The 13,254-nt window shown below is 39.5% G+C and overlaps 1 protein-coding gene across 3 annotated transcripts in view; it reads right to left on the bottom strand.

The window, feature by feature from the left end:
* ARIH1 (ariadne RBR E3 ubiquitin protein ligase 1) overlaps positions 1-13,254 on the bottom strand; it is a 130,127-nt gene that overhangs the window by 28,238 nt on the left and 88,635 nt on the right. For all 3 annotated transcript variants that reach the window (XM_039492224.1, XM_039492226.1, XM_039492227.1), the window contains exons 6-9: positions 9,575-9,641; positions 7,539-7,645; positions 5,804-5,846; positions 3,970-4,041 (exon numbers count right to left, since the gene is read on the bottom strand). In XM_039492224.1, the coding sequence (XP_039348158.1) occupies positions 3,970-4,041; positions 5,804-5,846; positions 7,539-7,645; positions 9,575-9,641 (289 nt within the window). The remainder of the gene's footprint in view (positions 1-3,969; positions 4,042-5,803; positions 5,847-7,538; positions 7,646-9,574; positions 9,642-13,254) is intronic.

Genomic DNA, 13,254 nt, shown 5'->3' with positions numbered 1-13,254 from the left:
AAACATAATTTAACAACAATCTTCACTTTAAATCCAATCAATTAATTCATAGAGAAGAATGCACAGTAATTCCTGAATGCAAACCACATTTAAGATAGGTTTCATTTGTGGTCTTTCACAGAGCAGTTGTTTGGTTTCCCCTTACCATTACTTTCCTTAAAGCCTCATGATATTCCTTTGTTATAAAGGCAAGCTTGAACAAAATGTATTCCATGTTATCCTGGTGTATTTGCAACAAGATCACCATGAATTTGAATATACAGAACACAGAGCCTGATATCTTCCCAAATTACGCCTTGGTCTTGGTAAAATTTAGGGAGTTTTCCCACACAGAGAGGAGGCCATAAAGAATAAATACTACCATAGGTTTCTGTGCCAATGAGGCCATCTCTCATAAGGACAGCAATAATTTTTTGGAGGCTAAAAGCAGCAGCAATATCTTTGGCCAAAAATAAGGCAATGTAAATGAAACTCAACATTAAAGCTAGATTTTTCATAAGACATTGATGAAGTGAGACTATTTCACCCAAGAGGGAGTTTCAAAATTGGATTATTTCAGTTCCTTTCAAGGCCCTTTGCTTTAAGAAGTGCCTCAGTTTATAAACTGCAGAATTATTCTGGGCCTAAAAGCCCTTTGGAATCATTGTGTACAGCTTTTTCTTTCTCTTGTGCTTGAGCAGGAAAGGATTTTTTAGAATACAAATATTTAGTTCCTTTTTGACTGGTGGTAAGCATGTGCCACAGTCAGATGTGCGCTCAAGTTTCTTTGGGAATTTGGACTGCAGCCAGTGGGCAACCCAGCACGGGGAGGAGGGGATGAGGAAGGGAGAGTGGGGAAGGTTGCTGGCAAGCCTGCAGCCCTGCCAGAATGTTGTGCTGCTCTGGTTCTCCTGAGGCATACCAATAATCACCAGACAAGGCTCAACCTGTGTGTGTTCCGGTCAACATTGCTAGTACTTAATCATTAGAGTAAAATTACAATCTTCCATGTCTTCACTGCCCACTAGCAGGCAGAGAGTTTATTAGTGGGGGTAGATTACATTTCCTGCCAGCTTTCCTCAATTCAATCCAGTCACTTCTATGAGAAGAATAATTGTGACATTGTCCTGTAGTTAAACCAATTGCTACACATACCATAAGACTCCGTGGCAGTGGGTCTGCTCAGATGTCTGATGTAATTACCATACACTGTTTTTTGTTGCTACTGCACAGTCTTGGCTATCAAAGTATTTTCTTCCTGTAGATGTGTCTTGTACACTTATAAAGAGTAACTTGAAAAATCAGGGATGTTCTAGGACACATATCTCACTGTTACTAGCTCAGAACTTCAGGAGCTGACAGATTAGCAGGGTTCATACTAGCATGGTGAGCCCTCAACTTCCTTTTCCCCCACCCTCTGTGGATGTGTGTTCCTAAAGAGGCTTCCTGCCCCTACAGGTAGATCCTGGATCTTGACACACCATTGTGCTCCAGCTCTCAGCACCACTACTAGGTATGGCTCCCACGCAATAGATTTCAGATCCGGGTAAAATTAAGATTCCCATTTTAAACATTTTTAAGAGCGCTGAGGAAGACCACCCCCATCTTTCAAGATTAGAAGAGAGACAAAGTATTTACAAAAGCACTTCATGGTACTACCAATCCTCAATGCTACTTTAAATTAACAGTACTGAGTAGCAAAGTCTATTGTGCCTGACCAGACATCCTGATATTAGGGGCTTTGTATTATATAGGCAACTATATTTCCCACCTCCCAGAAAAGGTATCCCAATTTTTCACACTTGCTATCTGGTTATCTTAAGTGTGCATCTAAGTCTACTACACTTGCGTCCCCCTAATCTTTCAGATTCAGGTTAAGCAAAAAATCCTAGAGGAAAACAAAATATATTTTTGATGATTCTATCAAAGCTACGGAACCAATTTCCTTCAAGCTTGGCTTTAGTGAGCTCTAAGGAGCAAGCAAAGTTTGAACAAAGCGGTGTCTGCTGTTGTAAGTATGTTTCAGAACAGTAGTTCGCAAGCAGGGTTACATGTACCCCTGGGGGTACACAGAGGTCTTCCAGGGGTACATCAACTCATCTAGATAGTTTTACAACAGGTTACATAAAAAGCACTAATGAAGTCAGTACAAACTAAAATTTTATACAGACAGTAACTTGTTTTATACTGCTCCAGATACATTTCAGTATATAGTAAGTACAATATTTATATTCCAATTGATTTACTTTATAATTATATGGTAAAAATGAGAAAGGAAGCAATTTGTCAATCGTGTGCTGCAACACTTCTGTATTTATGTCTGATTTTGTAAGCAAGTAGTTTTTAAGTGAGATGAAACTTGGGGTACACAAATTAGATCCTGAAAGGGGTGCAGTAGCCTGGAAAGGCTGAGAACCATTGCGTCAGAACGCATTAGGAAATCATTGTATTTTCCACAGAAGTTAAAAAAAAAAAAAAAAAAAAAAAAAGTGTTTTACTGAGAAATTCCCAGAAGTTTGCCTAGAAGCAGAGCACAAGCATAGCAAGTTTCAGAATTTGAGGAAGTCAGAAAATGAACAGAGTCTTGCAATGGAAGCAGCACTTCAACCAAACATCTCAGTACAGTGGGTAGTTCTGATCCCACTAAATGTATCTGATTCAACTTAAACAGGAAATAAGCAATGCACACCCCAGACCAGGAGCAGCTGTCTGCAGCGAACAATGCTGTTACCAGATTACTCTGCAAAACTAATAAGAAAACAGAGTGGCCATTTCCTAACCCCTTGCCATTCCCAGCAAAATCTCACACACACACAGCCTCTTGTCTTCACAGGCAAAGGCCCAGGTTTGCTCCTGAACCACATTCCCCACATACAAAAAAAAATCCCCCAATTCCCCAATATACCCCAATATACAAAATTCCCCAATATACAAAAACCTGTAGAACACTTCAACCTCCCTGGCCACACAATAGCAGATGTTAAGGTGGCCATCTTACAACAAAAAAACTTTAGGACCAGACTTCAAAGAGAAACTGCTGAGCTCCAATTCATCTGCAAATTTAACACCATCAGCTTAGGACTAAACAAAGACTGTGAATGGCTTGCCAATTACAGAACCAGTTTCTCCTCCGTTGGCTTTCACACCTCAGCTGCTGGAACAGGGCCCCATCCTCCCTGATTGATCTAACCTCGTTATCTCTAGCTTGCTTCTTGCTTGCTTATATATACACACCTGTCCCTGGAAATTTCCACTGCTTGCATCTGAAGAAGTGGGTATTCACCCACGAAAGCTCATGCTGCAAAACTTCTGTTAGTCTATAAGGTGCCACAGGATTTTTTGCTGATTCCCCACATGATAGTTACATATTTTGCCTCCTTGCTACCATGCCAACCCTTGTTTTTACTCCTCACAAAGCACACAAAAACATACCACTGAAGTTTTATGTAAAGGTGGGCTGGCTGGAACCAATATATTTGCATAATAAAATCTTAACAGCTGGTTTGCCAGTCTGTTGGAATCCTGCCCAACAGAAATGAACAACCCCTGAAAAGCCAAAGCAGGAGGATTTTTAAAGGCAGATGTAAATTAACCCAGCCTAACCAAGCCATGGGGGGCATAAACATCTCCCACACTAACAACAGAACGAAGCACAAATTTGCTGAAGGACATAATCAGTGCTGGACAGAAGCCCTAAAAGCAATAGCTTCAGCTTGCTTTGGGTTTCCAATTAACTCTTTAGTACAAAAGCAAATAACCAAATGCCAGTCCCTCGGCTATAATATGAAGAATCTTATCCATCCATTAGCAGAAGCATTTCTGCTTGCACCTAGGATGATCATTTTATCTTACTGGTGTCATTAGCGTTTGATGTTGACAATAACACTGTGCTAGGGTGGAGCATACTCCTAATCCCAAAGGTTTAAGCTGCTGTTCTGGCTTCCATCAGCGCTTCTGTGTAGTATGTTTATGAAGGAAATTGAAACCGACCTTTGTGTTTGCTGCAATCCAATTGGAAGTTTCACTGTCATCATCACACTTCTTAATCCACTTCTTTAACCACTGTTCAGAAAGTGAAAAAAAATAGAATCCATAGACTTTATACAGTTTAAATTTTTCTAGCACAGACATTACAATAAGCTAACACTAAGCATTTAACATAAAAGGAGAGGGGCAAAGGTACACCTGAATGACATCGTTTGCCAAGCAGGGTGGAGTGAGCTTTAACTTGACAATTCCTTTTGTGGCAGAAAATTTGTCTGCCAGAATCACTAGATAAACCCTAGAAAAGAGTATTATAGGACCATAGATAGACCAGAATGCCATCTTCTAGGGACTGTCTTACTTGTGAGTCCAGAACAACAAGTTTTTGGAAGGTAAGCCCTGGATGTAACTTGCTTCTGTGCAGGCTCTGCCCCTAATACCAACATGGTAGAAGCACACAGACTAAACTAACAAGTCTCAGTTTCCCTTTGCTAGTCTACCTACCAGCTAAGAAAAGCAAGGAAAGAGTGCTAACGCTATTTTTTCCCTCTTTCACATTAGCTGTGATATTCTGGCAGGCTGTACAACAGGGTTGCTTTTCTTCTCTAATGATAATGCGTATTACCCCGATTTGCTGTTGGGTCTCTGGGGATCTTCATGCGCTACATTCCATTGACTAGCAGCGTTCAAACATGTCTCTGCATAAACTCAAAGATGCAAAGCCTCCACAGGATAAGTCTCCTACGATGTCCTAGCTAGTTTTATGTCATGAGAGAATTACATATTATTCCCTCCTGTAAATTGTTTTTTGTATTAAAGCTGCTGCAAGTGTTGCATTTCAGATGCACATTGGGGCTACTTGAAAAGCCTGCACAACCTTTACTTTCATCTACTTCCCTACATTTCTAGAGGAACAGTGCTAAGTCAATGATTTAAATCACTGAAGAAAAAAATGGGGCTTCTTATACCTTGTAGATCAAGAACTGATTGAATCTCTCATGGAAATGCTGATAAACTGAGCTACAAGCCCCCTCTCCGCCCTTTACTGCCCCAATGGTAGCTAACTGCGCTCATTCTTCCATTTAAGATCTTAGATTGAATTCTCTTTAGGACATGGAACAAGTCTTCCTGTGTGTTTGCACAGTGCCTAACCCAAGGGGGTCCCACAAAATCTTGATTAGGGCCTCTGGGTGCTACTGTATTAAAATAATAATCTTTTCCACAGATCTTGCTAGGTGGCAGAGGAACCTGAAATCAGGACCACTGAGATTAAATATTAAAACCAGAAGTAATCTATGAGGTTACTAAGGTATTAAAGCACTCACAGGAGTGTTGTGAGAATAGGAATACTCCTTGGAGAGTGAAGCGTTTATTCCTGAGGTCACCCATCTCTACTGATGTAACATTATCCTACAACAGAATCTAAAACACTCTTTTTATGAAGGCAACGCCGAGCTGTGACCCTAAAGACTACTAACAGACTTCAGGTGCTGCTTGTCACTTCCTTCATATGAAGAGGCAGAAGCCTACAGTGCCCCTTGGTGTGAGCATAGGCATAGTCAGACTTCTCATCCCCAGTCAGGCCAATGGGGCCACACGTGGGTGGACAAATTCTGCACGTGCCCGAGGCTTGCAGTTTGGGAGCAACGCCCTGCTTACACCCGCCCAAACTAAGCTCATGGGTGAGAGTGGTTATTGTAAGGCAGCTATGGGCTTGTACCTAGATACTGTAAATACCCACAGTACCATGCTACTTTGCCAGGGGTCCTGCAAGCAGTTTAACTTTAGCCCTTTAATTCTGCAAAGCCGTGGGTTCAGCGAAGAAGTTGGACATGCTCACCTTACACTTAACAGGATCATGCCAATTTTCACCGCAGTTAAAGCTGTACGTGAAAAAGAGAATTAATTCACAGAAGTTTAGCTATCACACTATGCTTATAATTAAAATCATAACTCCATTAAACTTACTTTTACAGTAGTTTTTGTCTCTTGGGTTACTCCACTGAAAGGATCTGGGCACCAGATCTTGCTGAAGGCAATTACTGTAAGTGTGTTTCAGTTAAACTAAAACAACGAGGAGTCCGGTGGCACCTTAAAGTCTAACATTTATTTGGTCATAAGCTTTCGTGGGTAAAAAAAAAACCTTCTTCAGATGCATGGAGTCCATGCATCTGAAGAAGTGGGTTTTTTACCAACAAAAGCTTATGCCCAAATAAATCTGTTAGACTTTAAGGTTCCATCAGACTCCTTGTTGTTTCTCTGGATACAGACTAACCCGGCTACCCCTCTGATAATCAGTTAAACTAGAATACCATGCCCTCTGATGGGTGCATGACACACTTTAGAGTTTTCCCAAAGGGGCCCGGCTACATTAGATCTGAAATGGATTAGTTTTCCATCCAGAAGTAGAAGGCTGCTTTGTAAAATAAAACAGACATCTGGGCTCTTAATAAAAAGCATAATGTTGAACAAAAAACTTCATCTATGCATGGCCCTTCAAATGGCTAGAGGGGTATAAAAACAGACCCCTTAGTTTATAGGGAGTTTCCATGTCTGTTTTCAAACTTTTTTTTCCCCAGAAGTGTTTCCTCTACTGAATACCAACATCTGTTTGAATGAGGTTAACTGCCCTAACAGTTTGCAGATTTCCATGTAATTCAGGTCTCAGGCAAAGTTCCTTCCCAGCTCATTTCAAGAGCATTTAAAAACTTGTTTCTTGGCTTTTGGTTACAGCTGTTGAGTCTCTCATTGAATGTGGAAAGATGTAATTAGGGTTGAAAGCCCCTTTAAAAGCACTTTATGCACAATATAAATAATAATTCCTTGCTGTAGGTGCCTTGCATATGAGGGAGGCACTTTCCCACTTGGCAAACTGATTAATTCAGCCTTAACCTGCCTGTGAACATGAACTACCTTCACTTTAGATGGGATACCAATGTAGAGAGAGGACAACTGAATTTTCCAAAGGCCACTGAGTGAGTAATGGGACTGACTTGATTCTCAGTCCTAGATTTTATCCACAAGATGACCCTACACTGTCAACATGTTAATTTTGCCATTTCTAAAAAGAAATTCCAGGCATTTATCAATACATTTCCCAGCTTTAGCTTTTAATTTCATATATGCCCATCACCAAGTGCTCTCAGAATGATTCGGTTAATGAGGGAACTGACTTAAGCATCTTCAGTTTGCTTAACATGACTCCTGTTCCCTTCGTTAAGTGAATCAATTGAGGGAGAGAAGCCAAGGGATTTGGAATTGTCCCAGAAATTTCTCTATGAGAGAGATTTCTCTGTGTCAGCTGCTAGACATTTTCACTTGAAAGACATTTTTATTTTCCAATTAGGAAGATGGGCAAGAACATTTTCAACTGAAGCAAAAGAAAGATGAACCACAAAACTAATCCTTGCTTTTAAAACCTCTCCCCTTCTTCCAAATGGTTACTAAGCTCTCCCCGCTCATATTGACTCCTCTGGCACTTAAACAATTTCTCAACAAGATATTTATACAGTACCTAACTCTTAACTTTTGAATGGTCCTGGAAGCTCTGAATTAATTCACAGGAGTGTTCTTACCAAAACTGACGTCCACATTTGCAGCGAACAGGTTTAGCATCAGGATACTGAACTTTAACAACATGGTGGCAGTCTGGGGCAGGACACCATTTTAACAGTCGATTACACTAGAAAATAAAATGAGAAAACATGGCACCAAGAACTACCAGGAAAAGGACACTCACCCTAACAAATCTTCCTTCCCTCCTGTGTCCCAGTATCCTTTAACCTTAAGAGTCTTCGGGTATGTTTACATTGCAATAAAAAAGCTGGCTGATCCCACCTGACTTGAGCACACGGGCTTGAGCTGCAGGGCTGTTTAACTGTAGTGTAGACTTCCAGGCTTGGGCTGCAGCCTGAACCCAAGTCAGCTGGCATGGGCATGGGCCAGCCATCGATGTCTAGCTGCAATGTAGACATACCCTTCCTGTCTTAAATTCCTATCCGCAGTGGCCTCACATCTGCTTATTCTACATGTTCACTCTATCCCCACAGAACAAGTGACTGAATAAATCAGTCAATTACTTCACTGTTGAATCTTTTTTCTGAACAAGCAGTAGTGTGAATAGTTACTGCTGTCCCACTTTTATCTCCTGTATTCTGAATGCATCTACTAGGCTACCTGGAAGATACTTTTCATGAAGAAAGTGTAAAATGTTTAAGCTTTCCTTTGGGAAAGTATTGGTCCAACTAACATTGAGCAGTTTGGCCCATCTCCCAACCTCTGTGCTGCAGTGACACTCTTTTAATGAAACACTGTCTACCTACAGCCATGTCCAGGAACTCACCTTTACAAGCCATACACATTCTCAATCCCTCTGGTAACACATCCCACTGCTTAATTTGCATTTTTACTGCAGTCACCAATGGACTTCTAGGACTTCTTCTAACCATTATAAACCCTTGTGGATTGTAACAACCGTGCATCCCCAATGCTACATTAGTGCAATGTCAAGAAGACCGATTTAAACAAGAGTCAAGAAGTTTATTGTTTGACTGCAACCTTAATTTTCCCAAGCTATTTCTGATTACTGAACAGGCTATTTACAGTATACCTGAATATTCGCAATACAGATGCAGTGAGGGAGTTAATACAGTGAAAATTTCCCAACTTGCATCTTTAAATCTTAGGTTGTATCTAGGTTTATTCATTTATTTGTCAGTTATGGAGCCAGTAGTTAACAGAACACTGACATTTCATTCAAAGCAGTTATACATCATCATGTCTTAAAGACTGGCACTGGGGGTACCCTTTATACTTTAATGCTAGGTGTGTCCTGGTTTTGAGGCTGAAAAAAAGCTTACCCAAATACAGTGATTACCACATTGGAAAGACAAGGACCATTAAATCCCTCTCAGGACTTATGTAACACCTACTGCATTTTGCTCATCTACTGTGACAGTAATTTTCTAAATTTCCAAGTAATGTTCCACTGTCTCCCCGCCCTCATCCAGTACATACCTTTCTGGGTCATGTGTCTTCCTGGTACACTGGGTTTAATATTTTCCCCATAATTGTACATAGGCTAAATGGCTTATAAACACTTGCTGCAAGAGCGCTACCTTGTTACAACCAATTAGATCATCTCCTGTACAGAAGTCTATAGCCATTAAACTTGGGCAGCTCTTCATTTTCTGCCGACTTGGAGCATATTGCCATAAAAGAGTCAATGCAAGCTCAGCCTTCAATGACAATGCTTGCCCTTTTCAAGAAAGCGTTAACATAGCAAAAGGAAAAATGTTGACAACTAGCTCTCACATGCATATATCCTATCACAATTTAGAAATCTACATTGTCCCCTAGCACAAGAGCACCCAGCCTAATTAAAACAAAAGGGTGTTAACAATTAGTCTTTAGACAAACAGAAGCAAGCCCCCATCCCGCAACACCAACCACTGAGCCACAATTCAATCAAAAACGTGTTCAACACACCACTACAAATGGAAATAATCAAAGCTAGGTAACAAAGGGGTCTCACTGTTTCTGTGTAGAAGAATAAAAAGATTAGAACAGAATTATTTCTTTCATTAAAGAATTTCAAATAAAAAAAACTCACCTCTACAAAACTATTAGTTATTAAATGCTGGTACTTTAATTTAACCTTTGAATCTGTGATCAGACGCCTATGGAAAGGAGAGAAATGCAAAAACATTCATTGTAGTAGAAAACTCATTTATTTACACACAGTCAACAACTAAAGAGACAGTGTAAGAATGTGGTTGCTTTCCCATATGCTTGCAGTTACACAAACATGTATCAGGATCCACAGTCCGGGAACACTTACCTGTTTCCTACTTGTGTAGCATTGCAACAACACAATACAAACACTTTGAACCTTACAACTTTCATTTCAGATTCTTAATACAGAAGCACAAATGAAAGTTGTACAGTTCAAACAAGACTGTTTTGAGGAGTGTACCTGAATTTTTCTAAGGCTTTCCTGAAGAGTCCAAGATGTACAGTAAAAACTTTTGTTAATTTCTATTCATGTCAGATTTGCATGTTTCCTATAAACTGCTTTCAAAGGCTCCAGACAGCACTCGCTGAGCTACTGACCAGCACCAGGTATGCCCAAATGTTATTTGGATTTCAACTGAATGTTAATGACCATCAGCTTAAACGTTAATGGTATACTGCTGATACAGTCATATACAGAAAGGCAACAAGTTAAAGCTGCAAGATCAGCAAAATACATTGTCTACTGGACAGTGGCAAAAGCAAATAAAGTCTCACTTTAAGTTAATCATTTCAATTGTTTTAGGGGAGTTTGGGAGCACTTTCAGGTATATTTATTGATCCAATCTGCATGATTCTGGGTTTTATAATTATGTTGTGTATATACTGAGTTTAGGACTGGTGCACTGTAAATAATGACATTAAATTATGTATTACTGGAAACACTTACACAAACAAGACTTTAGGACTGTCAATCCCAGTTAACTCAAGCAATTAATGCAAAACAAATTAACTAGAGCAAATATTTATAATCGAAAATATGAAATGACCACTGTACACTTGGTATTCTGTGTTGTAACTGAAATCAATATATTTGAAAATGTAGAAAAGTATCCAAAATATGTATAATACATTTAAATCGGTATTCTATTATTGTTTAACAGTGCAATTAAAACTGCAATTGCAAATTTTAAAAAAAAACTCACAATTGCCTTTTTTTTAATTGTTTGACAGCCCTAAAGCCTTCATGTGCATAAGGCAGCACACTTATGACTGCTTGAGGACTATGACTGAATTTCCTTTTGAGTATTTAAAATCTCAACGTATGAAGTTGAAATGATTTACACTTTGCACAAGTTATTGTTAAAAACAATCACTTTGTATACTGGAATAAATACTAAAAAACTTTTACTACATACATGCATGCTAATCTGTTTATATCCAGAGGGCCACTTAGAAGTAAATACTGAAACTAGCACACAGTAAGAAATATTATAATATCTAGCTCTTATGTAGGACTTTTCATCCATAGATGTGTGTTCATTTCATGGTGTGATCAAATGAGCATTCACATACTCATATTAATAATAAAGATTGAAATGAACCTGCATTGAATCGTACAGCACTCCAGACTAAACTCTAGCACATACAAGTATTGAGAGATTTTGACCTAATGCAAAGCACAGAATTGTGCATACGCAGAATGGGATTTTCAAATTTGTAAGTATTTCTGAACTAAAATGTCTTCAAACATGTCAAAAACTGTTATCATTAAGGACCAAGTCCATGGCTAATTTACCAGTTTTTAAATGAAGCCATTTGTTATCTGAGAATACAATTAATTTTAATTTAACTCATAATATACATGTATGGAACTTTACTAAGAAGTTCACCTCTGGGATGAGAATAGGAATGATAAATTTCAGCCCCAAATTTTCCAAAAGCTGCACATAATCAAAGACAAAATTTAGGATGCAAATTAACTAGAATACAGCTAGTGTTGCATTAGAATCCCTTATATGTACTGTTTACCAAACTAGGCAAATAAGCCACCTTCACAATTGCACCCTGTTCCTGTCTGTTGGATTTGAAAGTGTCACTTTAAAATGACAACTGCATTTCTATAGTGCCATTCACCTGAGGATCACAAATTCCCGTATGGTGGTGGGGGTTATTTAACAGACAAGGAAACTGAGGCAAACAGGGTAAGTGACTTGCCCAAGGTCACAAATCAATAGTCAGTTGGAATAAAACCCATCTCTTTCCAATTCCCAGCCTCCATGCTCTAGCCATGCTTCCTTCTTCCTTCATTAACAAACTAAGTTACACATACAGACTGACCTCACTGAAGGAATCAAGTAGGAGAAGCAGCTGCTTGACAATTTTTTACCCACTAACCTCTACTGGCAACAAAAGGACAGGAAATAAATGCTATATACTAGGGAAATGTTTACACAACAGCTCCATTAAGCTTCACCTAAGTGGTCCTTTAACTTAAAAAATAAGGCACTAATGCTGGAGAGTAGCACTTCTGACTTGCTGCATCCTCCCCTCTTTTACAGAGTTCCTCAACACTGTCCTTTCAATTTTGTCTGAACTTTCTTGGCACTAGGCCAAATGGGAACGAGACATACTGTTGTACCATAAATGTCACCAGAAGTTGTAGAGAAGCTGAGAAGGAAGAGTCTAGCCAGTTGTTACTGGACTGCAGAGCCTACGTGACAGCAGCAGACATTTGGCACCAGTAATAAAGGCAGCTTGCTGTGCTTATTAATGAAAGCAACAACACGGCATGTAGGTTAAAGCAATTACCAGCAGCATTAGATAGGGTGAGGAAGGGATAGAACAGATTATCTTTAGCTGGTTTGAAGGTCTTGAAAGATTTAAGACAACCTTCTTCCTTCTCCCCCACAACATCAATAGCTATAAAAGCCATAGGAAGCATAACTGACAAGAATATACCTATACAGTGATGGATCTGGGAAAGTCTATCTTCACTGCTGAAACTGGCCTGCTCACAGGTAGAGCAGCTTAGAGATTCCACTGCTTCATAGGCTGGGGGAAGGTGGAACTGGGTCTATGCTTTCTCTGCTTTAATGGTGGTTAAAGAAGCCCTGAAAAGTGTTTTTTCTTTTAAATATGCCTTAAAAAAATAGAAGTAGAAATTCAGGTCCTGTGTAGTCTGGAAAGCTAAGGCTGGAGAGCTAGAGAAAAGGTGACATCACATGAGCTAAGAATGAAAGTTGGTAGGGAAGGGCTTTTTAGTCAGGCTATTAAAAATAAAACTTTTTTGTTTGCAGTTGTTTAATTCCAATTACTTAATAGCTTGAAGCCTCTTAAAAGTTGAGCATCCTTCACACTTTCAGTTAAGGTGTTACGGCTCATACACCTCCGAGACCTTCCAGAGGTTCTTCTGCAAGATTAGGGAAGAATGGAAACAACAGGAATTTAAAATCGAAGTGCTTGTTCAGAGAACAGTAATTCCTGGGTGGAACTATAGAGAGATAGCTCCACTGCTGCAAGCTCCTAGTGTAGATACATGCCTCTAGGCAAGTCTCATTTTGCACTGTTGTAGTCTAAGTCACACTGGTGGGTAAGTTTGGATTCCACTAATATAAGATCCCTATAAAGAAAGTGTACTTAAAAAGGTGGCATCTAAAATACTATGCAAAAATTAAAATTAAGTCTCACGGCAAAACAACAATGTGCCTCGCTCCACCCCACACTGGCTAACATAAAAGGGTAATTGAATCTCATGACTCAGGGTGTAATTAATACAAT

This window comes from Mauremys reevesii, linkage group 10, assembly GCF_016161935.1.
Source record: "Mauremys reevesii isolate NIE-2019 linkage group 10, ASM1616193v1, whole genome shotgun sequence".
Classification (NCBI taxonomy): domain Eukaryota; kingdom Metazoa; phylum Chordata; order Testudines; family Geoemydidae; genus Mauremys; species Mauremys reevesii.
The sequence above is the reverse complement of the archived record's forward strand: the minus strand, read 5'-3'. Positions and strand labels throughout refer to the sequence as shown.